Consider the following 27,104-nt stretch of genomic DNA (forward strand, 5'->3'; position numbering starts at 1 on the left):
GGTATCCTTCTTTACAATTCTACATTTCTGAGATGAATATTACATTCAGCCCGCCACTGACTTCACACTGCATGCTGAAAAGACCTCATAACCTGTAATGTGGACCACAGAGAGATCCGGTACAGAACAGCACATTATTTAGACCTTATTAGTCGACCACGAGGTCCTCACATTGCTGACATTGCCCCCCCCCATACTAAATTTACAGCGAGATATGTGACCTGGAAAATAAGATCTGAATGAACCCTGCTTGGTTGTTTTGTGGATCCATGCCACAGACATTTCATATCCAGATATAGAGTTTTACTGCTGTGACATTTTAATGGATTGAATCATGTAAAAAATGCTGATGTGAGCCAAGGCGCTAGGGTGTCTCAGGGTAACTCCAGAGCCGGCCCTAGCCTTTTGGGGACCCTAAGCTAAATGTTGTTGCCCCCCCCAATACAATTTGATAACACATTTTCTGCAATTCTATACATTTTTACGTGACTTATGGCATGTTAATATGATATCTGAGTGAGAGTGACTATTTTAAATCTGGCAATGCGGGTGCATTCACGAGATGTTAATCTATAATTCTTTGAATGACAATATTACATTTTAAAAATGTTTTCGAATAGTAATTTTGTAAATTGTAGCGCTAATTCACCGGATGCATTTGAGGGAAAATATTTTCTCAACGTCACGCGCCGATGTAAAATGCTGTTTTTATATATAAATATGAACTTTATCGAACAAAAGAATGCATGTATTGTGTAACATGATGTCCTAGGAGTGTCATCTGATCAAGATTGTCAAAGGTTAGTGCTGCATTTAGCTGTGTTTTGGTTATTTGTGATGCATGTGTTTGGTCGGAAAATGGCGGTGTGGCTATTTTGACGATGTACTCTGCTAACATAATGTAATGTTTTGCTTTTGCTGTAAAGCCTTTTTGAAATTGGAGAACGTGGTTCGATTCAGGAGAGGTGTATCTATAAAACGGTGTAAAATAGTCCTATGTTTGAGAAATAAAAAAATATTACATTTTGTTATGGTTCGGTTATGAATATGGCGCTATGATTTTTCACTGGATGTTGATCCCGCATACGGGACGAGCGCTTTTTATGGCATGTTAATATGATATCTGAGTGAGAGTGACTAACAAAAACAATGGGGGCCCCCTGGAGGTCAAGGCCCCTGAGCTTGTGCCCTGCGTGCCTGGTTGATAATTCAACCATGATTACAACAAGTTTATATAGCTGGCTAGACTAACTCAACAATCTACAAAATCTTAGCTGATATGGGCTAATTAGGTGACTGTCAGTGATAGAGGATTTCTTGGGTCCTGAAAATGAGAACCTCACCGAATTGGACCCACAAAAATCCCACACGACCGTGACAGGACCAGGTCATTTTTTTGGAATATCAATACCCAATCCGATTTGGATCCGACCTGAAACATGTCCGAGATGTGTCCGAAATGGTTTCACTCATCCATTTACATTTTAGTCATTTAGCAGACACTCTTATCCAGAGCAACTTACAGTAGTGAATGCATACATTTCATACATTTTTATTTTTTATTGTACAGGCCCCCCATGGGAACCGAACCCACAACCCTGGCATTGCATACACCATGCTCTACCAACTGAGCCACAGCGAAGACTATTCTATTTTCTGTTGCATCTATAATAATGGATTCGTGGTCCACAGCTTAGTATTTTCATAATGGTATCCCTATAGTTAGATTGAGAATATTATAAAGTTTTCAAAAATGTTTTCCTTATTTCTGTCAACCAAATATTTTGATGTAACGACGATCGTGTGCCAGACTGAGAGCAGCACATAATTCAGTTTTGGCTGTAATCTAATATTCGGTATTATATTACTGCGTGCAACATAAAAATCTAGCTTTTTTAACTGTTTTGATAAAGATTGATGTAGACTAAAGATAGGCGATACACTGAGTGCACAACACATTAGGAACACCTTCCTGATTTTGAGTTGCACCCACTTTTGCCTTCAGAACAGCCTCAATTCATCAGGTCATGGACTCTACAAGGTGTTGAAAGCGTTCCACAGGGATGCTGCCCCATGTTGACTCCAATGCTTCCCACATTTCTGTCATGTTGTCTGGATGTCCTTTGGGGTGGTGGACCATTCATGAAACACTAATGAAACTGTTGAGTGTGACAAAAACACAGCAGCATTGCAGTTCTTGACACATTTAAAACAGTGCAACTGGCACCTACTACCATTGCACGTTCAAAAGGCACTTGTGTTTGTTCACTCAGTTTTGACCAACATCAAGCTTCAAGAGTGTCCCATCTGCATGTCATTTCCAACAATTGAAATACTCACCTGAGTATTTCATTATGATAACACTATAGTTGGATGGAGTTTCTGAGATTGTATTTTGTTTTCAGTTGACCAAATTCTTCAGATTAGAGGATTTGTATGTGGTGATTTTAGGACACTACTGTATGTAAAGTCAGAGATGGCCAGTGATGAGTGCTGTAGACAGATATTTTAGTTATTTATTTAACTAGGCAAGTCAATTAAGAACAAATTCTTATTTACAATGACAACCTAGCTAGGAAGAGTGGGTTAACTGCCTTGTTCAGGGGCAGAACAACAGATTGTTACTTTGTCAGCTCAGGGATTTGATCTAGCAACCTTCCAGTTACTGGCCCAACACTCTAACCACTAGGCTACCTGCTGGTTACTGGCCCAACACTCTAACCACTAGGCTACCTGCTGGTTACTGGCCCAACACTCTAACCACTAGGCTACCTGCCACCCCAGATATACTCATCCAGAACGCCGCAGCCCGTCTGGTGTTCAACCTTCCCAAGTTCTCTCACGTCACCCCGCTCCTCCGCTCTCTCCACTGGCTTCCAGTTGAAGCTCGCATCCGCTACAAGACCATGGTGATTGCCTAAGGAGCTGTGAAGGGAACGGCACCTCCATACCTTCAGGCTCTGATCAGGCCCTACACCCAAACAAGGGCACTGCGTTCATCCACCTCTGGCCTGCTGGCCCCCCTACCTCTGAGGAAGCACAGTTCCCGCTCAGCCCAGTCAAAACTGTTCGCTGCTCTGACACCCCAATGGTGGAACAAGCTCCCTCACGACGCCAGGACAGCGGAGTCAATCACCACCTTCCGGAGACACCTGAAACCCCACCTCTTTAAGGAATACCTAGGATAGGATAAAGTAATCCTTCTAACCCCCCCCCCCCCTTAAAAGATTTAGATGCACTATTGTAAAGTGGTTGTTCCACTGGATATCATAAGGTGAATGCACCAATTTGTAAGTCGCTCTGGATAAGAGCGTCTGCTAAATGACTTAAATGTAAATGTAAATGTAAATATACATTTATTTTGTTAGGCTATTTCTGTAACTCAGGTCTTACTCATTATAATAGTCTAATTTCTGGTCTGGTCGCTATTTCACGTTTTCACATGGACCTGAGGTCCGTGGCCACCAAACAGGACCCGACCTAGATCCGAGGGTCAACTACGGAATTTCGGACCGGTTTGGGTCCCGGGTTATCGGGTGGACCCGTGAAAATCTCTATTCAGTGACTGACATAACAAGAGGAAAACTGCTAATGCACAACCACATTTTTAAATTGCACCTTTGTTATTCTACTATTCTAACTCCTAATAGTAACTTGAGAACCCGACAGATTTCCTAATTATTATAATTTTTTACTTATTTTTGGGGGGTGGGTGGGGGGTCGAGGGCCCCCTATGCCAGTTATGCCACTTAGTGGCTAGAGCCGGCTCTGCCTGAGGAATTAAAGCACCCTTAACATGTATTGGATGAAGCGTTACTGTCTGATCCTCCGAAGGGCCTGCCACAATACATCAAATATGTACAATGACAGTTTTATAATGACAGTTTACTCAACTGTTTAGTGACATCTGGCAGTTAAGAGGCCTGCAACTCCTGTTCTGGACAGCCCATCGACATCGTGTGCAGGCTCGTGTTCCACCCAGCGCTAACATAGCGGGTTTAGCTAAATCAATGGATCATAATCTTCAATTTAGCCCTTAATTACCTAAAATCAGGTTCAGTGTGTTAATGAAGAAATACAATTCAGTTCATTCAGGAAGTGAACTGAAATTCCAATATTTCACAAGGCTTTTAATGAGAAATGATTGCAGGTTAATTCCTAAATTTGCTCGAAATAACCCCAGCCCTGATCTCAATACAGTGCATTGTGAGAAGCCCCATGGCTGTAAAGTCAGTTGAGATCTTTGTGGCCAAATTCACATTTGTCTATTCCTCTGACATCCCCACCCCCCCGATTTGCGGAGGGTAACAAGTTTGGAGCTTAGGGAAAACATGTCCCTGAGATACAAAAACACCGGTCATATGTCATGCCAGATCTTTGCACATTAAAATAACTTGAATGTCATAAACTCTTAGTCTGCATGGTGTTGATGTTCTCTCCACCCACAAACACGCCAAGTAAATATATTCTGACTAATAACAGTGGCATCGGTGCCAGATTTAGGAAATGTTGGCAGATATACCAAACAATAAACCTTGGCTGCAGTGAAGACTAGAACACAGTCCAAGAAATTAAAAGGCCTTGATGGTCCTTACAGATGGTCAGCCCCCTGCTCAACTTGTGCATCCAGCAGAGATAGAATGGTAGAGCACACAAGGTGCAATTTGGTTGTGTATCAGCAGATTTCTGTTCTTATATCAGTCACTGACAGTCACTGAATTAGCCATGTTTTAGATTGGTAAATTAATCTAGCCAGCTATCTAAACTCGTAGTAATCATGGCCTAAACCGGCCGGGCACGCAGGGCATGTCCTTGGGGCCATGACTTCCACTAAGGCCCAAATCTCGCTTAGGGCCCCAAAAGGCTAGGGCCGGCCCTGTCTAAGGTTTCACGCTATTGAACATTAATATGGCTGCACCATATTAGACACAAAGAACATTTAAACGACTATTAAATGCAGAGGTTTGATAACAGCAAAGATGAGATAGATATTAAAGAATGTGAAATGCCTGACTTGAAAGAAGAACTTCCTGATTTGATTTATTAGGATCCCTATTGGCCGACGCCAATGGTGACAGATAGTCTTACTGGAGTCCGATACATAACCAAAAAATACATTACAGACAAAAGACTTTACAATTTACATACAATAAAATACATTAACATCTAGTGTGTGTGCATTACATTGCTGAATTACATGTATTAATAATAGTTTAAAGAAATGTCTCTGCTGATGGTGGTTCCCTCACAAGTTGCTAGAGCTGTCTGTTAGAAAGATATTAAAACTGTATTGTAAAGGATTAATTGAAATGTAATGGAAATGGAAAGGAATCTGTTACTTTATTGTAACTATCCCTTATTCATTTTAAAGCAGTTTTATAGAAGCCAGCTGCTAAACGGTTTACCTCAGAGTGTAATAAAAGTTTGAGCCAGCTACATGGCTGTCAGAAATATGAGTGGATAAGATGATTTAAATACTCTACTGATGTTATGTAAACCTTAAGAATCCTCCTGGACCGTTTTAGACAACTGAAATGTGAGACGATTAAAAGCTCCTGCAGCATCTTCAATAGATCAAACTGTAGATAAATAACTACACAGTTGATTTAACACTTTTATGAGCTGTAATTGAAAGCCTAAATGTTTCTGTTGTAGCTTTAAAATCATTTTTGCAATATAATTTTACCAGGGTGACAAAGCAAACTAAGCAAAGCACGAAGTAATGGCCAACTCCTTCACAAGCATGAGGTGACTGAGGAGACAGTTTAGATGTGTTTGAAAGCAAAATATAGTATATATTTTTGAAATATAAAGAAAGTTGTTGATAAGGATTAATGCCACAAAAATTAAACTAAATTAAGTAAGATTATATTTTTATTACAATTGTAGTGTCATTACAGTATTGGAGTGTCATAATTATTGTCATATTGATATTGTCATAATTATTATTATTTTATTCTTATCTATTTTTTTACTTCACAATTTTCTTTCTTAAAACTACATTGTTGGTTAAGGGCTTGTAAGTAAACATTTCACTGTAAGGGCTACACCTGTTGTATTCGGCGCATGTGACAAATAACATTTGATTTGATCTAATTTACGTAAATTCAGTGAAATTCAATTCAGAAAAAAAATATTTCATTAAAAAGGAATTTAATGGGAGTGTGGTTCTCCTGCAATTTGGTGGCGCTAGTAAGACACAGAAATACGTAGGTCTCTCATCCAATCCATTTCCTTTGCCAGAGTGGTCCATAATTAACTTTTGCTTGGTTGGCAGTTTCAACCAGATATAAGCAGGCAGAGACCCCAGCATCCATAAGTCAGACACCTTCTTCCTCTGTGGTAAGACTCTCTCCACCTCTTCACATGTTTACATTTGCCAATATTTTGTGTGCTCTGAATCTTACATGTGTTTTGTTAGATTTTAAACGTGCAATCAAGTGGCATTGATTTAAAATGTTTTATTTATTTATTGTGTTTAACTTTAAATGTGTTTTCTATTCAAATCTGTTACTTTCATTTACGGTCAAAAGTGGTGCTCCTGTTGTTTGTAAATTATGGGGTTGGTTTATAATATAACTGGGTTTGCAGGGGTATTTATTTGAATTCTTGTCAGAATGTGTAATACAGTCAATTGCAACGAGGAAAATGAAAGTTACCAGTTGCACCTGTAGTTTAATTGGACAAGGCTGTCATGATTGAGTTGAATGATGTTTTCTGGCCCTCCGAGGGCTAAATGATAATGCTTTAGACTTATTCCCAAGACCCTAATGTTTCCCAGGGTTCTCCAAGAAGTACAAATTCATCTGTAGAAGGGGAAAAATAAGGTGAGACATAGTTTGAGCATTCATAAGAAAAGTGACAAATGTTCTGTGAGAGAAACCACTCACAACTCTGTTGACTGTGGAGGAAGCTCCACAGAGTCAATCAAGTTTCTTGTTTCATCTCTTTCCTAGTGATCCGTCACCATGAGTACGGACGCTGAGATGCAAATCTACGGCAAGGCTGCCATATACCTCCGTAAGCCTGAGAAGGAGAGGATGGAGGCACAAACTGCACCCTTTGATTCAAAGAACGCCTGCTATGTCGCAGACACCAAGGAGCTTTACCTTAAGGGTTTGGTCACTGCAAGGGCCAATGGAAAGTGTACTGTGACAGTCACGAATCCTAACGGCACTAAGGAGGTAAGCCTGATTTGAAAATAATTTAAGATTGTGCACACTGTTTTCATTTTTATCATGCCAATTGTCAAAATTAATTAAGTAAAAAAAGATTGATTAATAAGCATTTCTTAGTTTTTTTTGTAAGCAGAATATAACCTTCAAACACATCCTTTTTATCGCTGCTATTTAAAATTGGCATTGAATTTTCTATACTGACTAGTTAAGAATCACCATGTGTGTCAATGGTTGATAACAAAGTAGTTGGATTAGATGGGGGTATACAGTTTTATTTTAATATTTGTTTTTAAAAGCATTCAGTCCTGTCCAGTTTGATCTGTGTATAATCTAGATTTCTGACTGTTTCAGGAAGGAAAAGAGTTCAAAGAAGCAGATGTCTATGAGATGAACCCCCCTAAGTACGATAAGATTGAGGACATGGCCATGATGACCTACCTGAATGAAGCCTCTGTGTTGTATAACCTCAAAGAGCGTTATGCAGCATGGATGATCTATGTAAGATACCTGTATAAACATACACACACGTACTTGAACATGAGATACACACATACAGTACTACACATAAAGTAATGGTAGAAACCAAAACATACCAATACAGTAGACCTACATTACTATACCATAGTACACCCACATCCTCACATAAATCCAGGTAAATGTCAATCTGATTTTTCTAATCCCCTAATTGAATTTATTGTCTTTCATCCAGACCTACTCTGGGCTGTTCTGTGCCACGGTGAACCCCTACAAGTGGCTTCCTGTGTACGACATGGAGGTTGTTAACGCCTACAGAGGGAAGAAGAGGATGGAGGCTCCACCCCATATCTTCTCCGTCTCTGACAACGCCTTTCAGTTCATGCAGATTGGTATGAGCTCTAATGGATGGATGGATGGATGGATGGATGGATGGATGGAAGTTAAAATATGTTTTAGAGAGGTATCTACTGTTTTCTAGTCTATGTTAGAACAGTTTGCTGGTAAAACTGATTACACTGGCCTTGAATGGAAAATGTTCCAAAATTAAATCCATGATGATGCTATGAATTCAATAATGTCCCCATAATGTTGCTTGAGTATGATAATCAATATGTTGTTTTGTTACAGACCAGGAGAACCAGTCCGTCCTGATTACGTAAGTTGTTTACTAAAATCTCACTTGAGAAAGGGTTTCTACTGTAATATGTTGTGTCACTTGGGTGTGATGAAAATACATGACATTATGAATGGATTAGGCTATGCATAAGAATGAGTCGATGGATGGGGATATTTGTTAATGATTTACTTATGAAAGAAAACAGGTCAACAGTGTATTTTTCAATGTTATTTCTTAGTGAAAGCCAATCTGACACTCAAACATGTTACTAAAACCCCTGTTTCTCTGTCATTAACCAGTGGAGAATCCGGTGCAGGAAAGACTGTCAACACCAAGCGTGTCATCCAGTACTTTGCCACCATTGCAGTGTCTGGTGCCAAGAAGGAAGTAGACCCTAACAAAATGCAGGTAGGTTGTTCCTTTCTAACACATTTCAGTTTGATGGGCTGTGATCAAGCAATCGAGAATAACTAACTTTAGTACTTTACCAGTTTCTGAGCAACTTGTGTTTGTCTCAATCAGGGGTCTCTTGAGGATCAGATCATTGCTGCTAACCCTCTGCTGGAGGCTTACGGTAATGCCAAGACAGTGAGGAACGACAACTCGTCTCGCTTTGTAAGTATGAAGGGCATACTGGGAAAGTGACCTTATGTACTTCAGTATTTCCCTTTTGTTGTATCAATAGATGTCCAACAAACGGTAACATTTAAAGGGGTATATCAAAGTAAAATGTTAGATGTATTTAGTGAACCTCTTTCTAACCCCCATGCTTTATTTTAGGGTAAATTCATCAGGATTCACTTCCAAGGTAGCAAACTGGCTAAAGCTGACATTGAGACCTGTGAGTTGATTTTCATTGTTTCTCAATTCTTTACTAAATTCACACAGATTCTTTTTCGGAGAGCATATCATCATATTATTAATTTTATCTCATGTTCTCTCTCTCTCTCTCTGTTTCTCTTTCTCTCTTTGTGTCAATCTCTCTCTCTTTCTCTCTCAGACCTGCTAGAGAAGTCCAGAGTGTCCTTCCAGCTTCCCGATGAGAGAGGCTACCACATCTTCTTCCAGATGATGACCAATCACAAACCTGAGATTATTGGTAAGGCAAAGTAAAGGTTCAGGGGGAATGTTTCCTCCCTCCATTAGAAATACTATTACAGTGAGTAAATCCATGGTAACAAGGCATCTAGATATGGGTCAGGTCTTTGGGAAAAATGTATCAAGAAATGGACTGTGATGCACTAGTCCACGAGTCTCAGTTGATGCTATTTATTGTATACTACATCCTTGAGTCCATCTATTGGGTAAAGGAGAGCAAGATACTGTAAAGGTAGGACAGCAGAAATCTAAGAGATTTAACTGACAAGACATTCTCTGTTGTCCATAGAAATGTCACTCATCACCACCAACCCCTACGACTTCCCCATGTGCAGCCAGGGTCAGATCACAGTGGCCAGCATCAACGACAAGGAAGAGCTGGATGCCACAGACGTGAGTCAAACAAAGGGTTAATCATATTTTATATATGTAATGGGTAGGACCACCATACACACTTAATGCACTGTTCAATTCCAACTTGGTGGCAGCAGGGAATTATCATGTATTTTGTTTTGTTTGATTCTAAATGCCTTGTGTTAGTTAGGCATGTGCCTCAAGGAACTCTTCATGCCTTCACACTTCACCTTGAGGCACGTACTGTACATGTAAGACATCCACAAGAGATTGTCACTAAGTCCCTGTGGAACTGGGTAAAATAGAGGTTGATACGGGAGTGAAAATTCATTCCTTTCCCATCTTGTCCTGTCAATGTTTTTCCTGTACTGTCCTGATCCAACAACAGTTCTACAACCCTTGAACTTTCCTGTCCCTTCCGGATAAAAAAAATCAGTGTTGACCCGTCCAGTGCTCATTTTTGTGCGCACAGAAATACAGTATGTAGGCTATTGTGTTTGTTTAGGAAGTATGCTAAATGATTTCAGTAATGCAATACGCGACTGTGATATGTGGTTGTAGATGAATTAAAGCTGGAGGATGAGGACAGACCACAGTAACCTACAGCTGAGCACTGCCGCACATCAACATTTACAACACAATAACATTTACAACATGAACATAAACCTGAGCGGGCATTACTGCATAAGTCAATACATTTTTATTTCACTCTTCAGCTCATACGGCATGGGTTTAGTTAAATACACGAACAATCCGGCTTGACGATAAAGTTGTTGGTAGGAGAGCAGCTTTGCGGCATCAGGCCGCATGTCCCGCTCTCTTGTTGGTAGCATATTTGAATTCACCGCAGCATTTTTTTTTTACAAGCCATGTACTAGGTTCCGTCATTGTCAGAGACAAGCCCATGAAATGTAACTAAAACATCTCTCTTTCCTTGGCTCTAATGTTAGTGTTAGTGATGGGTCCTTGGCTGCAACAAGATGTTGCAATTCCTCTACTGAAGGCTTCGTCATTTAGCCTACTAACGTAGGTTGGCATCTGAGGTAGCGTTGTGACTGGCTACAACTGGAGTGAGGCGCGAGGGTGAACCGACAGAAGGGGAGGGGGAAATTACAACGTATTTCGTTTTTTAAAAGTTTTTTTAATGAAATACTCCACACATTACATATTTCCACCCAAAAAACGATGTTTATAACTATTCATGTACTGCCAGCTCCTGTGGACTGTTGATCCTGTCCCATCCTGTCAGAACTTGATTCTAGAACTTCACTCCCATTCCTGCCAGAATCCCGCAGGACCCGCAAAAACCCGCGGGAGTCCTGTTCCCGTGTCAATCTCTAATCTAAAATTTAAGTCTTTTGTGCTGTCATCTACCAGTGTTGGTCAAGTGTAATCATCTGGATCTGAGAAGCCAGTCAAATGAATCCATCCCATTTGTTCTGCTGAGAGCACAGAACTGTAGTGTACTGTATGTGAGAAAACTACCGTTCAGTTCATCACTGTTGTGCTTCCTGTCTAATGCCAGGATGCCATTACAATCTTGGGCTTCACTAATGATGAGAAAAATAGCATCTACAAGCTGACAGGAGCTGTACTGCACCATGGCAACATGAAATTCAAGCAGAAGCAGCGTGAGGAGCAGGCTGAGCCAGACAGCACAGAGGGTGAGTCCCAAACATAGATATACAATATGTAGAGCATTATAACCATTCCCAGTCCCACACATAGATATACAATATGTAGAGCATTATAACCATTCCCAGTCCCACTCATAGATATACAATATGTAGAGCATTATAACCATTCCCAGTCCCAAACATAGATATACAATATGTAGAGCATTATAACCATTCCCAGTCCCACACATAGATATACAATATGTAGAGCATTATAACCATTCCCAGTCCCACTCATAGATATACAATATGTAGAGCATTATAACCATTCCCAGTCCCACTCATAGATATACAATATGTAGAGCATTATAACTATTCCCAGTCCCAAACATAGATATACAATATGTAGAGCATTAGTCCCACTCCCAAACATAGAAATACAAAATGTAAGACAGACAGTGCCTCATCAAAGTCCGGCAGGAGATAATTTATGGAGACCAAATTCCAACCTCCAGAAATTATTTAAAATTATGGATGTGGGTTCAAATCAAAACCTAGCCCCCCAAAAACTTGGCCGAACCCTTTTGTCAGTGTGAAATCAGAATCAAGTGATATTGTGTTTCTGAGTCTGTTGTTGTTGGTTCTCTCTCCAGTGGCTGATAAAATCGGCTACCTGCTGGGCCTGAACTCAGCTGAGATGCTGAAGGCTCTGTGCTACCCCAGAGTGAAGGTCGGCAACGAGTATGTGACCAAGGGACAAACTGTACCTCAGGTACGATGGCCAAACACGGCATCTACCATTTTCTGAGCACCAGAAATATTTTGGGGCGAGTGCATTGCTTGTTTTGAATAGTGATGTTGTTTTCCCCAAGCTCTTTTCACCTTATCACTAGACATGGTCAATATCTCATGTATTCATTTGAGGTATTATCATTGCAGGTTAATAACTCAGTCTCGGCTCTGGCCAAGTCCATCTATGAGAGGATGTTCTTGTGGATGGTCATCCGTATCAACGAGATGTTGGACACCAAGAATCCAAGGCAGTTCTATATCGGTGTGCTCGACATTGCCGGGTTTGAGATCTTTGATGTGAGTCTGAGACCAGAACAAGACAATTAGTTGTGATTGAGAGGGATTACAGCCTTGTATGATGATAAAATGATCCCTTCTGAAATTCCATCAACAGTACAACAGCATGGAGCAGCTGTGCATCAACTTCACCAATGAGAAACTGCAACAGTTTTTCAACCACACCATGTTCGTCCTGGAACAAGAGGAGTACAAGAAGGAGGGAATTGTCTGGGCCTTCATTGACTTCGGCATGGACTTGGCTGCCTGCATTGAGCTTATTGAGAAGGTAAAGTGTCTGTCAGGATTATAATGGACCTCAACAGCAAAGCTCAAATGGAGTGGTGTGAGATATTATCACATGGTACAACGTATCTGACTGTTGAGAACTCAAAATGTTTCCTATTATGGGCCCCTAAATGAAGATACTCTGATAATAGCTTGTTTGCTAAAAGAATAAATGTGATCCTAAATGTAAATATCACTAATTTGATGTGCATCTCTTTTCGTAAAGCCATTGGGCATCTTCTCCATCCTTGAAGAGGAGTGCATGTTCCCCAAGTCTTCAGACACAACTTTCAAGGATAAGCTGTACGCCCAGCATCTTGGCAAAACCAAAGCGTTTGAGAAGCCCAAGCCTGCCAAAGGCAAGGCAGAGGCCCACTTCTCCCTGGTTCACTACGCCGGCACTGTGGACTACAACATCACTGGCTGGCTGGAGAAGAACAAGGATCCTCTGAACGACTCAGTTCTTCAGCTGTACGGGAAGTCCTCAGTCAAACTGATGGCTACCCTGTATGTCGCTGCCCCACCTGAGGGTAAGACTAGCAGCACATCAAAAGATTTCATGAAGAACTAGTTACAACTCAGTCCCATTTTCTTTAAAGGGTCAGTCTGCAGTTGCTACATCGATTTGTGGACTTATAAAGATATGTACCCATTCATTCTAGAAGGAAATAACTTTCTTCAAGAACATCAGCCGTTGTACCCCATTAGAAGCCGAAATAGAAGCTTTTACTCTTATTTTTGTAAGCAAAGTAAAGGGGAACATGCACTTTACAGCCTCAAAACATGGTTTTAAACAATCATTTTGATATCATGAATAGTCAGTCCTTGAATACATAGCTCTGTCTATAAATTGGAGTGGTTATGTTTCTCCAGCCCCATCTCTCCGTTTTTTATCGAAACAGGGGCAGAGAGAATGCTTTGTTATTGTTTCAAATGCTGATTGCTGCTTTAAATGTATCACAATTTCTAAGGGTGATTTACTAGGTTAAATTAAGGTGAAAAAAATAATATTTCCTCATACAATAGGTGTTATTTTACACAATCTCATTGGCAGCATTTGCATTAAGATAAGTGTGAAGTTAACCTGAGATTCTCTCATTTATATTGAACTTTTCTCCATTACAACAGATACAACCAAGAAAGGAGGCAAGAAGAAGGGTGGTTCCATGCAGACTGTGTCCTCCCAGTTCAGGGTGAGCTTTTAAAATGTGGATATTCAGTCCTTCAAAAGGTGTACTGATAATCAGAAATGATTTCTGAGAACATGGTTTGTAACCCTCTTACAGGAGAACTTACATAAGCTGATGACCAACTTGAGGAGCACTCATCCTCACTTTGTACGCTGCCTGATCCCCAACGAGTCAAAGACTCCAGGTACAATAGATGTTGAGTTAAATATGACATCTTGTCAGTACCGTATCAGTAACATTAACAAACCAATCTTGAACCTGTTTATGAGTATTTAAAGAAACTTGGTTTGTGTTACCAGGTCTGATGGAGAACTTCCTGGTTATCCACCAGCTCAGGTGTAATGGTGTTCTGGAGGGTATCAGGATCTGCAGAAAGGGCTTCCCCAGCAGAATCATCTATGCTGACTTCAAGCAGAGGTACACACACACACACACACACACACACACACACACACACACACACACACAGAGAAATATCTTCTCTAAGGGTTATCCCAACATCAGAATAGCCTTTTTATTTTACGTAATATAACCAACCTATTACAACTTGACATTTCTCCTGATTCAGGTACAAAGTACTGAATGCCAGTGTCATCCCTGAGGGCCAGTTCATGGACAACAAGAAGGCTTCTGAGAAGCTGCTTGGGTCCATTGATGTGAATCACGAGGACTACAAGTTTGGACACACCAAGGTCAGTCAAATACCACCCAGCAAAAGCTAACAATAAAACACAACTTCAATGATGATGTAAACTCTAACCATTCAATGTCTCTCCATTTGATCTATCCATCTTTTTATTATTTCTTAAAAACGTGAAGAAACATTGTACTCAATTAATTATCTTGTGCTTTATGTCAGAATGGTATGTCTGCAGTTATCTATGTCAGTGTACATTATTAATCTACAACTATACAATAACCTACAACTCATAAACAACCTATCCCATGGTTTGTTTGTAAGGATTACAATGTTTATGTTGTTCAAATCAATCTAGTGGTTTGGTTCCTCTCTTTTGATTCACCCTTTCTATCTGTTACCACCTGACTGGTTCCATAATTGACCATGTCAACCTGTGTCAGGTGTTCTTCAAAGCCGGTCTGCTGGGTGTCCTGGAGGAGATGAGAGATGAGAAGCTGGCCTCTCTGGTCGGCATGGTCCAGGCTCTCAGCCGTGGATTCCTCATGAGGAGAGAGTTCACCAAGATGATGGAGAGGAGGTGAGGAAGAGTAGACATCTTGGGAAACAATTCTGTCAACCACCTGTATTTAATGTATAATGATTACATAGTGAATATGCTGTGAGTTGTTCAGGATGAGAAAGTGCATGTTATAATATTCTATTAAAGCAGCAGTTTGGGATTTAGCAAGCTGTTCAATTGTTATTTAAATAAGTAATATTTACCCATTCATTCTGGAATAATATGAAATGCCTCATGATCTTAACATTACCTGTCAGTCCTTTCATCTAGAGCGCTGTATATAAGTTTAAGAGGGATTACATTTCCCTAGCCCCATTCCTCAGCTGTATTCAAAAAGTGGTGGAGTCCCCGTTTTGTTATTCTTCGAATCGCAGAATGTAGCTTTAAAGAAGTCATCCAGTGATTTTATTTTTTACTTTTACTGTTAAGGAATAATGGGAATGCCCTACTCCTTGAAGTTTGCAGTTGTATAAACAAAAATAACTATTTTCTTCAAAACATATATTTTTACCCTTTAGTGTGTGTACTTTACTGTATTTATACTTGGATATCGTTTTCCACTGGAAAAGTAAAAAGAAAACACTGGAGGAGATCTTTAAGCATGTCACTCACCATGTCACTCACCATGTCACTCACCATGTCACTCACCATGTCACTCTATCCTTTCTGTGGACCAGAGATTCCATCTTCACCATCCAGTACAACATCCGTTCATTCATGAATGTGAAAACCTGGCCATGGATGAAGTTGTACTTCAAGATCAAGCCTCTGCTGCAGAGCGCTGAGACTGAGAAGGAGCTGGCCAACATGAAGGAGAACTATGAGAAGATGACGTCGGACCTGGCCAAGGCTCTGGCCAAGAAGAAGGAGTTGGAGGAGAAGATGGTGGCCATGGTGCAGGAGAAGAATGACCTGGCGCTTCAAGTCGCATCTGTGAGTGAGCAACAGCCCCCATCAAAGCACATTTAGACACACAAGTACACAGACACGAACACAATCGCACACACATCTGTACATACGAACACACGCACACTGTGGCTAACTCAAGAAATTGCCCATGGTATATATTTATATTTCATACATTTAAATTGAGTCGCTCTGACCTGTTGGACTAAATGAAGTCTATATTTTGATACACAAAGTGAGGCTACGGATTTTTTTCTCCTGTTCTGAAACCAGGATTCAGAGAATCTGAACGATGCTGAGGAAAGGTGTGAGGGGCTCATCAAGAGCAAGATCCAGCTGGAGGCCAAACTCAAAGAGACGACTGAGAGGCTGGAGGATGAGGAGGAGATGAATGCTGAGTTGACTGCCAAGAAGAGGAAGCTGGAGGATGAGTGCTCTGAGCTGAAGAAGGACATTGATGACCTGGAGCTCACCTTGGCCAAAGTGGAGAAGGAGAAGCACGCCACTGAAAACAAGGTCTGGTAGACAGTCTAACCAAACAATAATCCAAAGAACAATCAACTCAAAACATGGCTCAACAGAATTGGAATTAAAGGCTTTTTGTGGGTGCAGGAAAAAAAGAAAGAAAAAAAATAGTGGATTTTCAGTTGTGGTGTACTCCCCACAATCATTTCATGTTCTGCTCCCCCCTCGTTTATGATTTCCATTCAGTACACTGGCATGGAGTACAGTGCCATCTAGTGTTGAATCTATAGTACAGAACTTGTTGACACATTTCTATTATACATTTAACTAATTCTCCCATTTATGTTGAAGTGACCAAAGACTACATTTGTTGTGGCCGTTTTCAGGTTAAAAACCTGACAGAGGAGATGGCGTCTATGGATGAGAGTGTTGCCAAGCTGACCAAGGAGAAGAAAGCCCTCCAAGAGGCCCACCAGCAGACACTGGATGACCTGCAGGCAGAGGAGGACAAAGTCAACACTCTGACCAAGGCCAAGACCAAGCTGGAACAGCAAGTGGACGACGTGAGTGGAGTTTGACATTTTGGACATGATAGAATGTAAGATGATATTATCTACAGTTGTTTAGATTTGACCAATATATGTGTGTTTTTATCTTGTAGCTTGAGGGTTCTCTGGAGCAAGAGAAGAAGCTCCGTATGGACCTTGAGAGAGCCAAGAGAAAGCTGGAAGGAGATCTGAAACTGGCCCAGGAGTCCATAATGGACCTGGAGAATGACAAGCAGCAGTCTGATGAGAAAATCAAGAAGTAAACACAAATAAATTACTACAGTGTTCCCTGCCATCTTGATCAACATAATGGTTCTTCTTGGCTCATTCTTGTAATTATGAATTAGACTGTATGTGATTCTTACAAGCAAAGTGAATGGTAATATAGGCTCCCTTTACACTGTCTAACCTAAACAAACTTTGTAATCAACGTGTTTGTATTTGTTAGGAAGGAGTTTGAGACCACCCAGCTCCTCAGCAAGATAGAGGATGAGCAGTCTCTGGGAGCTCAGCTGCAGAAGAAGATCAAGGAACTGCAGGTACAGTACAGGATCTAAAGTCCAGTACAGGAAAATAACTGACACATTCTTCTGGTAGCACATATTCTTTCTGGTGGATTCCGATGGCTCAGTAAGATGGAAGATGGTGCTTCTTGCTGGTGCTTCTTTCTATGTAAAGATGTTGCTTCTTACCGTTGTTAGTTTGGTTCCTGCATGGGACACTGTCTAATGGGACACTGTCTAATGGGACACTGTCAAATGAATATAGTAAATATGTTAGTGTAACTGGCTATGTAATAACACATTTATACTAAATATACAGTACATACTATTATTATGTAGTGAGGTTCAAATGTTTCAACTGTATTGTAGTGTTCATTCCCCCTGCTCCTACCCCCTGTTCTAGGCCCGTATTGAGGAGCTGGAGGAGGAAATTGAGGCTGAGCGTGCTGCCAGGGCTAAGGTTGAGAAGCAGAGGGCCGATCTCTCCAGGGAACTTGAGGAGATCAGCGAGAGACTGGAGGAGGCCGGAGGCGCCACTGCTGCTCAGATTGAGATGAACAAGAAGCGCGAGGCTGAGTTCCAGAAGCTGCGTCGTGATCTTGAAGAGTCCACCCTGCAGCATGAGGCCACAGCCGCTGCTCTGCGCAAGAAGCAGGCCGACAGTGTGGCTGAGCTCGGGGAGCAGATCGACAACCTGCAGCGCGTCAAACAGAAGCTGGAGAAGGAGAAGAGTGAATACAAGATGGAGATTGATGACCTCTCCAGCAACATGGAGGCTGTCGCCAAGGCTAAGGTGAGTAGTGAAGTTTTGGTCAAGCAGTGTTGAGGAGGGTCAACTACATTACCATTCAATAAACTGAAGTTGACAGTCCCATATGTTTCACTAACAGGGCAATCTGGAGAAGATGTGCCGTACTCTTGAGGACCAGCTGAGTGAGATCAAGACTAAGAATGATGAGAATGCTCGCCAGGTCAACGACATCAGCGGACAGAGGGCCAGACTCCTGACAGAAAATGGTACCATCAACAATGAACAACAAACCAATATAGTTCACCTCAGTAGTACACAATAACATGTTGAGGGCTGTAAATTCAGTCTACATAGTTTCTGCCCTATGATACCTCAAAATACAATTTCAATCTTGGAGAGTCCCCATAAGAAGATGTCCCTCTCTTCCTGCAGGTGAGTTTGGCCGCCAGCTGGAGGAGAAGGAAGCCCTGGTGTCTCAACTGACCAGAGGCAAACAAGCCTTCACCCAGCAGGTGGAGGAGCTGAAGAGACAGATTGAGGAGGAGGTCAAGGTAAGGGACCCAAAATGGATACCACCTGCCACAGTTTAGAGCTTTCTCTACATATAGACTTTCTACGCCACCCTCAGAGACTTCTACTGTCATTTGTTTTACTCTCCCTCTCTAATCTCTCTTTGTCTTTGTTTTTCTCTCACAGGCTAAAAATGCACTGGCCCATGGTGTCCAGTCTGCCCGCCATGACTGTGACCTCCTGAGAGAGCAGTTTGAAGAGGAGCAGGAGGCCAAGGCAGAGCTGCAACGCGGCATGTCCAAGGCCAACAGTGAGGTGGCTCAGTGGAGGACTAAGTATGAAACTGATGCCATCCAACGCACAGAGGAGCTGGAGGAGGCCAAGTGAGTTGCACACAATAATAAAAACTGTAATAAACGGTGTGGATGGTGAGGGTGGTAGTGGGATCTGAGAAAATGTTACTTCAATATGTAGTGCAACATTTGTTTCTCAACAAATGATGCACCATAACACCACCCTCTGATTTTCAACAGGAAGAAGCTGGCCCAGCGTCTGCAGGAGGCTGAGGAGACCATTGAGGCGACCAACTCAAAGTGCGCCTCCCTGGAGAAGACCAAGCAGAGACTGCAGGGAGAGGTGGAGGACCTCATGATTGACGTTGAGAGAGCCAACGCCATGGCCGCCAACCTTGACAAGAAGCAGAGGAACTTTGACAAGGTGAACATTTATAAACCTCACTCTAGTTTTGATATTTCCTGTCTGCTATTTGATCAGATGTAGTATTATTGTAGCATATTTCTGATTCAAAACTCTTTCAATGAGTTGTAATGAAAATCCCATGGATTTCCCCAGGTTCTGGCAGAGTGGAAGCAGAAGTATGAGGAGGGCCAGGCTGAGCTGGAAGGAGCTCAGAAGGAGGCTCGCTCAATGAGCACTGAACTCTTCAAGATGAAGAACTCCTACGAGGAGGCTCTGGATCATCTGGAGACTCTGAAGAGAGAGAACAAGAACCTGCAACGTGAGCATTTGACAGCAGTTATTTTTGCCTGATGTTTGACCAGTGTTTGAAAATGGAATCAACTGTAATCATCAACATTATAAAAAAATTACTATTAAACCATCTCAGAATTTTTATATACATTTTAAAATATATATATTTTTGGAACTTGTAATTGGTATTCCTTTGAACAACCCAATGATGTGGAGGGCAATTAGATTAGCAAGACAGAATGAAGTGCTGTTCATGAATGAACTGTTATTATGATTCATTATAAACTTCAGTGCATTGGTGATATCCACTGTGGAAATCTCGCAAGACTAAACAGCTCCTGTGTTTGTGTGTGCAGAGGAGATATCTGACCTGACTGAGCAGATCGGAGAGACTGGCAAGAGCATCCATGAGCTGGAGAAGGCCAAGAAGACAGTGGAGACAGAGAAGTCTGAGATCCAGACCGCTCTGGAGGAGGCTGAGGTACAAACTACAGCTGTTTGATAGGAAAAGCAGTGTTACACTAGCCAATACAACTACAATCTTATGCTCCCTAGTTCAGTGTTTATTGTAGTCATATATATGCAATTCCTTGTGTTTTGCACATCCAAATGTACAGACCCTTCGCTAAGCTCCACTCTAACATTTGTGGACAACCAATCGCAGTTCTCCAATGAATAGCAACTGTCATCGAGTCGGACACATCGGACAAGTTCTTGTTTCAAACACATGAAAACCAGTAGAAAAAGAAAACAGAAACAGAGTTTTCTTAAAATAAAATAAAAGTTTAATAATTGAACAGTTCAGCAGGAGTACTTTCTAATGTGATTCCTGAAAGGCAGAGCCTGTTGATGGAGTATTTTTTGATTCCGATATTATACTGTTGTTACATTGTTTTCTAACTCAGCTGGTTAGCTAGCTCTGTCTCATAGACCACCAAACGTTGATAGCTAGCCATATAACTTGTTTTCTCAACATATATGATCATGTACATTGGTTAGCTCAGTTAGTCATGTTATGAATACATCTTCCATCTACGTTAAACTTCAGGATACAATTTGAGACCACTAGTTAGTTCCAAAAGTAGTTATAGCTTTGACTGCATGCTGGCACTGAATTCAGAGCCATTCAGTGGCTAGCCACACTACAAAAATAATTTTACCAGGATTCCCTTTGAAGCAGCTGTAATGACAGTCCAACACAACATACCTGAGGGGTAGTGTTTAATTTCATTGTATATATAAAAACACAGTTTGCGATTATTGTAATTCCCCATCCAGTGGTCTGAATGGGGAATTGGGCTTCCCAGGAAAATGTTGTCTGAGGTTGCAACAGTAACCAAGGGGGGCGGAGCTTAGTGAAGGGTTGATTCGTCTGACTGCTTCTCTTTGTCCAGGGCACACTGGAGCACGAGGAATCCAAGATTCTGCGTGTGCAGCTGGAGCTGAACCAGATCAAGGGTGAGGTGGACAGGAAGATCGCTGAGAAGGATGAGGAGATGGAGCAGATCAAGAGGAACAGCCAGAGGGTGGTTGACTCCATGCAGAGCACCCTGGACTCTGAGGTCAGGAGCAGGAATGACGCCCTGAGGGTGAAGAAGAAGATGGAGGGAGACCTGAATGAGATGGAGATCCAGCTGAGCCACGCCAACAGGCAGGCCGCTGAGGCCCAGAAACAGCTGAGGAACGTCCAGGGACAGCTCAAGGTAAAAGGACTGGGACATCAGGCTCAAAAACCTGAACATGGAGAGGGATTTGTTCGTGAATCAGTAGAAAATAATAGATCAGAGGAATGTACTCGAGTGGACTAATATACTGTAGGAAGGTAGGGATATTTGAGTGGACTAATATACTGTAGGAAGGTAGCGATATTAGAGTGGACTAATATACAGTAGGGATATTGGGGACATGTTTACCAATGAACATGCCTATTACCCACTGGGGTGGCAGGTAGCCTAGTGGTTAGAGCGTTGGGCCAGTAACCAACTGGTTGCTGGATCTGTTGTTCTGCCCCTGAGCAAGGCAGTTAACCCACTGTTCCCTGAGCGCCGATGACGTGGATGGCGATTAAGGCAGACCCCCGCACCTCTCTGATTCCGAGGGGTTGGGTTAAATAAAGAAAACACATTTCAGTTGAAGGCATTCAGTTGTACAACTGACTAGTTATCCCCCGTTCCACCTTATTACCAATCCTATCGCCCCTACTTCCACAAGTCTAATGATACTATGTAATTGTGTACCCCAGGATGCCCAATTGCACCTTGATGATGCCGTCCGCGCCGCAGAGGATATGAAGGAGCAGGCAGCCATGGTGGAGCGCAGAAACGGTCTGATGGTGGCTGAAATTGAGGAGCTGAGAGTTGCTCTGGAGCAGACAGAGAGAGGCCGCAAAGTTGCTGAGACTGAGCTGGTGGACGCCAGCGAGCGCGTCGGACTGCTGCACTCCCAGGTACGGGTCAAAAGCCATTTCTATTGAAACTCAACCAAGCATACCGTTTACATTTTCATAATTTCAGCCTTGTGACTTGTAAGTTCTCTTGAGAGTCAAACAAATAGCCTTGTTTCCTCCTTCAGAACACCAGCCTTGCGAACACCAAGAAGAAGCTGGAGACTGACCTGGTTCAGGTGCAGGGAGAGGTGGACGACATCGTCCAGGAGGCTAGGAACGCAGAGGAGAAGGCCAAGAAAGCCATCACTGATGTGAGTCCTTATGATCTACTCAATTACATCAACTAGATTTGTCCCCAAAGGCCAATGGTAGCTGGGCTGGTTAAACAGAGATCTCAAAAGGAGGTCAGATGATCTCAGAGGGACATTATGATTGGTGCCAGTTGGTGCATAAATTAAACTAACTACCATTCCAGGCGGCCATGATGGCCGAGGAGCTGAAGAAGGAGCAGGACACCAGCTCTCACCTGGAGAGGATGAAGAAGAACCTGGAGGTCACAGTCAAGGACCTGCAGCACCGCCTGGATGAGGCTGAGAATCTGGCCATGAAGGGAGGCAAGAAGCAGCTCCAGAAACTGGAGTCCAGGGTGAGTTAACAGCAGGGTGGATTGAAAAACAGATTATTGGAAATGTATTTGATCATATAAAAATACACAGGGGCATTGTGTAATGGATTTTTCTCTTAATAACCCACCTACATCATGAAAAGTTGTTGTTTTCATTATAGACCCCTTTAATTAAAATCGTAAAAGTTCATAGGAGCAGACAACACTTCTTGACCAGTAGAAGAACATTCCTCTGTTTTTCAAAGATTTGTTACGCCTGACTTCACCACCTCACATAAATGCCTACGTTTATTTCTTCCACAAAGGTGCGTGAGCTCGAGACTGAGGTGGAGGCCGAGCAGAGAAGAGGTGTAGACGCGGTCAAGGGAGTCCGCAAGTATGAGCGCAGAGTCAAGGAGCTCACTTACCAGGTAAGAAAAAGTGCATTCTTCACACACTAAAGCACACTGCTTTGTGTGTTAAACTACGGACTGTTGATTCTTCTAACTTCTCCCACAGACTGAGGAGGATAAGAAGAACGTTGGCAGACTTCAGGACCTGGTAGATAAGCTGCAGATGAAAGTGAAGGCCTACAAGAGGCAGGCTGAGGAAGCGGTGAGTCACAGACTTAGTCAAAACCTCTGAAAGCTTACATTACCTAGTAGACATTACAAAACTTATACTCAGTTTACTTAAGTGTTGCTACTGCATGTCAGTCAACATTGACTCAGTTGATAGTGCAAGTAATTTCTGAAGAAATGTATGCACAGTGACTACTCTTTCTATATGTAACAATTTAAAGTAGAGAGTGTTGAATGTTATTTAGCCTTGTGCCGTGGGCTCGTCTGGTGGTAGTGCTGACTCTCCTTGATCACATGGTCCTGGAAGCAGCAGTTTATCCCCTGTTCCACCACTCACTTTCTCTAATGGAGCATCCTTCTCTCTCATAATTCCTTAAAAAAATATATGTTAGATTGCTACCTGAAGCTTCAAACTTTCAATACTGATGTTAGGCTCTCCCTCTCTTTTCCTCACCCAGGAGGAAGCATCCAACCAGCACATGTCTAAGTTCAGGAAGGTTCAGAATGAGCTGGAGGAGGCCGAGGAGCGTGCTGACATCGCTGAGACTCAGGTCAACAAGCTCAGAGCCAAGAGCCGCGACAGCGGAAAGGTACAGAACTGCTGCTAAACCTACACCTGACTCATGTTCAAACATGACCACATCAACACCACCTATGATTCATTCTTCACAGAGGTCAATACTGACCTTTTACAATCACTCAAATGTTGAGGATCTCTGAGAAACACATTTCAGGACAGGTTAAATAATCCAAATGTAGTTGGTACTTCAAAATCGAAAATCAAGCTGAGCACTGAGTCTTAAATACTTGATCCATTCTGTTATTTCCAAGTGTTGATATATTTATCATGTTCATTATTAATACTGATCCATTCTGTTATGTCTTTCTTCTTACAGGGAAAAGAAGCTGCTGAGTAAACAAGACCAAAGTCTTATCAATTTCCTGTGTGTCATAAAATATGATTTTCACTGTGAAATGTTGATCATTGATTAAAAACATGTAGGCCTACATACACTTCCTTTGTGACTGTGGACTTATTACTCAGAAAACAGCTTTTCAAACCATAAAAATACTGTACTTTAATTAAATGAGCAATCTGGGATTCAAGCAACATCAAAGCGGACACCCCAACAAAGCGGTCACTTTTTTTGGTAACCAGCTGAGGGATGATGATAGAGAAATTTAACTATAGAATTCATAGACTAAGCTATTATAGTCATGCATAACATCAACATGATAGTTTTAACCCTTTACACTCAGGGGAAGTGGCCTATATGAACACGCCCAAATTGAAATGTTTCCATAAGAAACAAATAGGAGAAGCAAGATGGTAGCATAACCATGGTTGCAATTGAGAGAGAACATTTTGGTGATTGGGCGTAAATTCTCAGAACAAAGTTCTCAGCATACAACAAACCAGATTTTTTGCATTTGAATTTTGTCCCAGATAATGTGCACAATAATCTAATGTGGGCAGATGATGTAAAAATAAATGGTAATCGATCATATGACCAAATTACACAAGATTTTAGTTCTGGGTTATCTGAGATTATGCGCATATATACATATACAAATGAAATGCAGATATACACTTTCATAATGATTAGCGTTCCCTCGTCCCCTCTAGTGGTGAAATTACGATAATTCACATGACAAACACGATAATAGACATTATAAACACGGTAACAGACATTATAAGCACGGTAATTCACATTATAAACACGGTAATTGACATTATAAACAGGGTCTCAGACATTATAAACACGGTAATTCACATTATAAACACGGTACCAGACATTATAAACACAGTAACAGACATTATAAACACGGTAATTCACATTATAAACACGATACCAGACATTATAAACATGGTAACAGACATTATAAACACAGTACCAGACATTATAAACATGGTAACAGACATTATAAACACGGTAATTGATATTATAAACACAGTACCAGACATTATAAACACGGTAATTGACATTATAAACACAGTACCAGACATTATAAGCACGGTAATTCACATTATAAACACGGTAATTGACATTATAAACAGGGTAATTGATATTATAAACACAGTACCAGACATTATAAGCACGGTAATTCACATTATAAACACGGTAATTGACATTATAAACAGGGTCTCAGACATTATAAACACGGTAATTCACATTATAAACACGGTACCAGACATTATAAACACAGTAACAGACATTATAAACACGGTAATTCACATTATAAACACGGTACCAGACATTATAAACACAGTAACAGACATTATAAACACGGTAATTCACATTATAAACACGATACCAGACATTATAAACATGGTAACAGACATTATAAACACAGTACCAGACATTATAAACATGGTAACAGACATTATAAACACGGTAATTGATATTATAAACAAAGTACCAGACATTATAAACACGGTAATTGACATTATAAACACAGTACCAGACATTATAAACATGGTAATTCACATTATAAACACAGTACCAGACATTATAAAAATATTCCAGTCACCCAAGTAGACTGTTTTCTCTGCTACCACCCAGCAAGCGGTACCGGAGTACCAAGTCTAGGTCTAAAGAGGCTCCTTAACAGCTTCTACCCCCAAGTCATAAGACTGCTGAAAAATCCTATCTTTGTTTTTACACTGCTGCTACTCTCTGTTTATTATCTATGCATAGTCACTTTACAAATGACCTCGACTAACTTTTACCCCCACACATTGACTCGGTACCGGTACCCCCTGTATACAGCCTCATTATTGTTATTTTATTGTGTTACTTTTATTGTTTTTATTTGTAATTAATTAATTTAGTAAGTATTTTCTTAACTATTTCTTGAACTGCATTGTTGGTTAGGAGCTTGTAAGTAAGCATTTCACGGTAAGGTCTAGGACCTGTTGTGTTCGGTGCATGTGACAAATACAATTTGATTTGATTTTGATTACTAACAGGCAACAGTCTTTTGGAAGATTCAGATGAATAAATGTACCTTTCATGAAGAAAATAGAATAGTTGGATTAGTGCTCACAAAATTACGATAACAAAACAATTAGCTGGCTCATTAATCCCAATTTATTAGATTTTTGAAGAACACTGTACAGTCTGAAAGACACTTGATGATAACTGAACTATTCATCGCAAGGACAATAATTTCACCAAAAAGTTTGTTCAATATATGGATTGAATACGTGCTGCATATAGTAGACCTTCTCTCAGCAGCTCTGAGGAGTAGCAGTAAATTGTCTTTAACCTGTTGGGGCTAGGGGGCAGTATTTGCACGGCCGGATAAAAAATGTACCTGATTTAAACTGGTTACTACTCTTGCCCAGAAATGAGAATATGCATATAATTAGTATATTTGGATAGAAAACACTCTAATGTTCCTAAAACTGTTTGAATGGTGTCTGTGAGTATAACAGAACACATATGGCAGGCCAAAACCTGAGAAGATTCCATACAGGAAGTGCCCTGTCTGACAATTTGTTATCCTTCTGTTGCATCTCTATCGAAAATACAGCATCTCTGCTGTAACATGACATTTTGTAAGGCTTCCATTGGCTCTCAGAAGGCGCCAGAAAGTGGAATGAGATGTCTGCAGTCTCTGGGCGAAGTACAGCAGCTCTGTTTGTTACTGGTCAGGCTGGGGACAGTGACACTGGAGATGCGCTGTCACGAGAAGTCGCCATGTTTTTCTTTCAGCCTTTGAATGAATACAACGTCGCCCGATTGGAATATTATTGCTATTTTACGAGAACA

The 27,104-nt window shown here is 41.2% G+C and overlaps 1 protein-coding gene across 1 annotated transcript; it reads left to right on the top strand.

The window, feature by feature from the left end:
* The first annotated feature begins 6,798 nt into the window (after window positions 1-6,798).
* LOC106594844 (myosin heavy chain, fast skeletal muscle) lies at window positions 6,799-24,342 on the top strand. The gene is made up of 40 exons (XM_082978767.1): window positions 6,799-6,827; window positions 6,957-7,184; window positions 7,530-7,676; window positions 7,888-8,044; window positions 8,283-8,310; window positions 8,571-8,679; window positions 8,794-8,886; window positions 9,052-9,112; window positions 9,272-9,370; window positions 9,659-9,762; window positions 11,249-11,387; window positions 11,993-12,111; window positions 12,279-12,428; window positions 12,526-12,696; window positions 12,922-13,225; window positions 13,824-13,888; window positions 13,982-14,069; window positions 14,185-14,302; window positions 14,454-14,577; window positions 14,966-15,102; window positions 15,762-16,017; window positions 16,264-16,506; window positions 16,842-17,018; window positions 17,117-17,262; window positions 17,452-17,542; window positions 17,910-18,299; window positions 18,397-18,523; window positions 18,690-18,808; window positions 18,954-19,150; window positions 19,301-19,484; window positions 19,620-19,785; window positions 20,114-20,238; window positions 21,152-21,460; window positions 22,000-22,203; window positions 22,329-22,454; window positions 22,619-22,789; window positions 23,074-23,178; window positions 23,267-23,362; window positions 23,787-23,918; window positions 24,225-24,342. The coding sequence occupies exons 2-40, from the start codon at window positions 6,969-6,971 to the stop codon at window positions 24,243-24,245; spliced, it is 5,814 nt and encodes a 1,937-aa protein (XP_082834893.1). The 5' UTR covers window positions 6,799-6,827; window positions 6,957-6,968; the 3' UTR covers window positions 24,246-24,342.
* Window positions 24,343-27,104: the final 2,762 nt, after the last annotated feature.

The sequence above is a fragment of the Salmo salar genome, chromosome 01, assembly GCF_965601325.2.
Source record: "Salmo salar chromosome 01, fSalSal1, whole genome shotgun sequence".
In the NCBI taxonomy this organism is placed as follows: domain Eukaryota; kingdom Metazoa; phylum Chordata; class Actinopteri; order Salmoniformes; family Salmonidae; genus Salmo; species Salmo salar.

Bases quoted from the DNA above. Each gene is read 5' to 3' on its own strand.
- LOC106594844 (XM_082978767.1), top strand. From the start codon at position 6,969: ATGAGTACGGACGCTGAGATGCAAATCTACGGCAAGGCTGCCATATAC. The intron at 7,677-7,887 runs GTAAGATACCTG...TCTTTCATCCAG, and splicing joins ATGCAGCATGGATGATCTAT to ACCTACTCTGGGCTGTTCTG. The intron at 16,018-16,263 runs GTGAGTGAGCAA...TTCTGAAACCAG, and splicing joins TGGCGCTTCAAGTCGCATCT to GATTCAGAGAATCTGAACGA.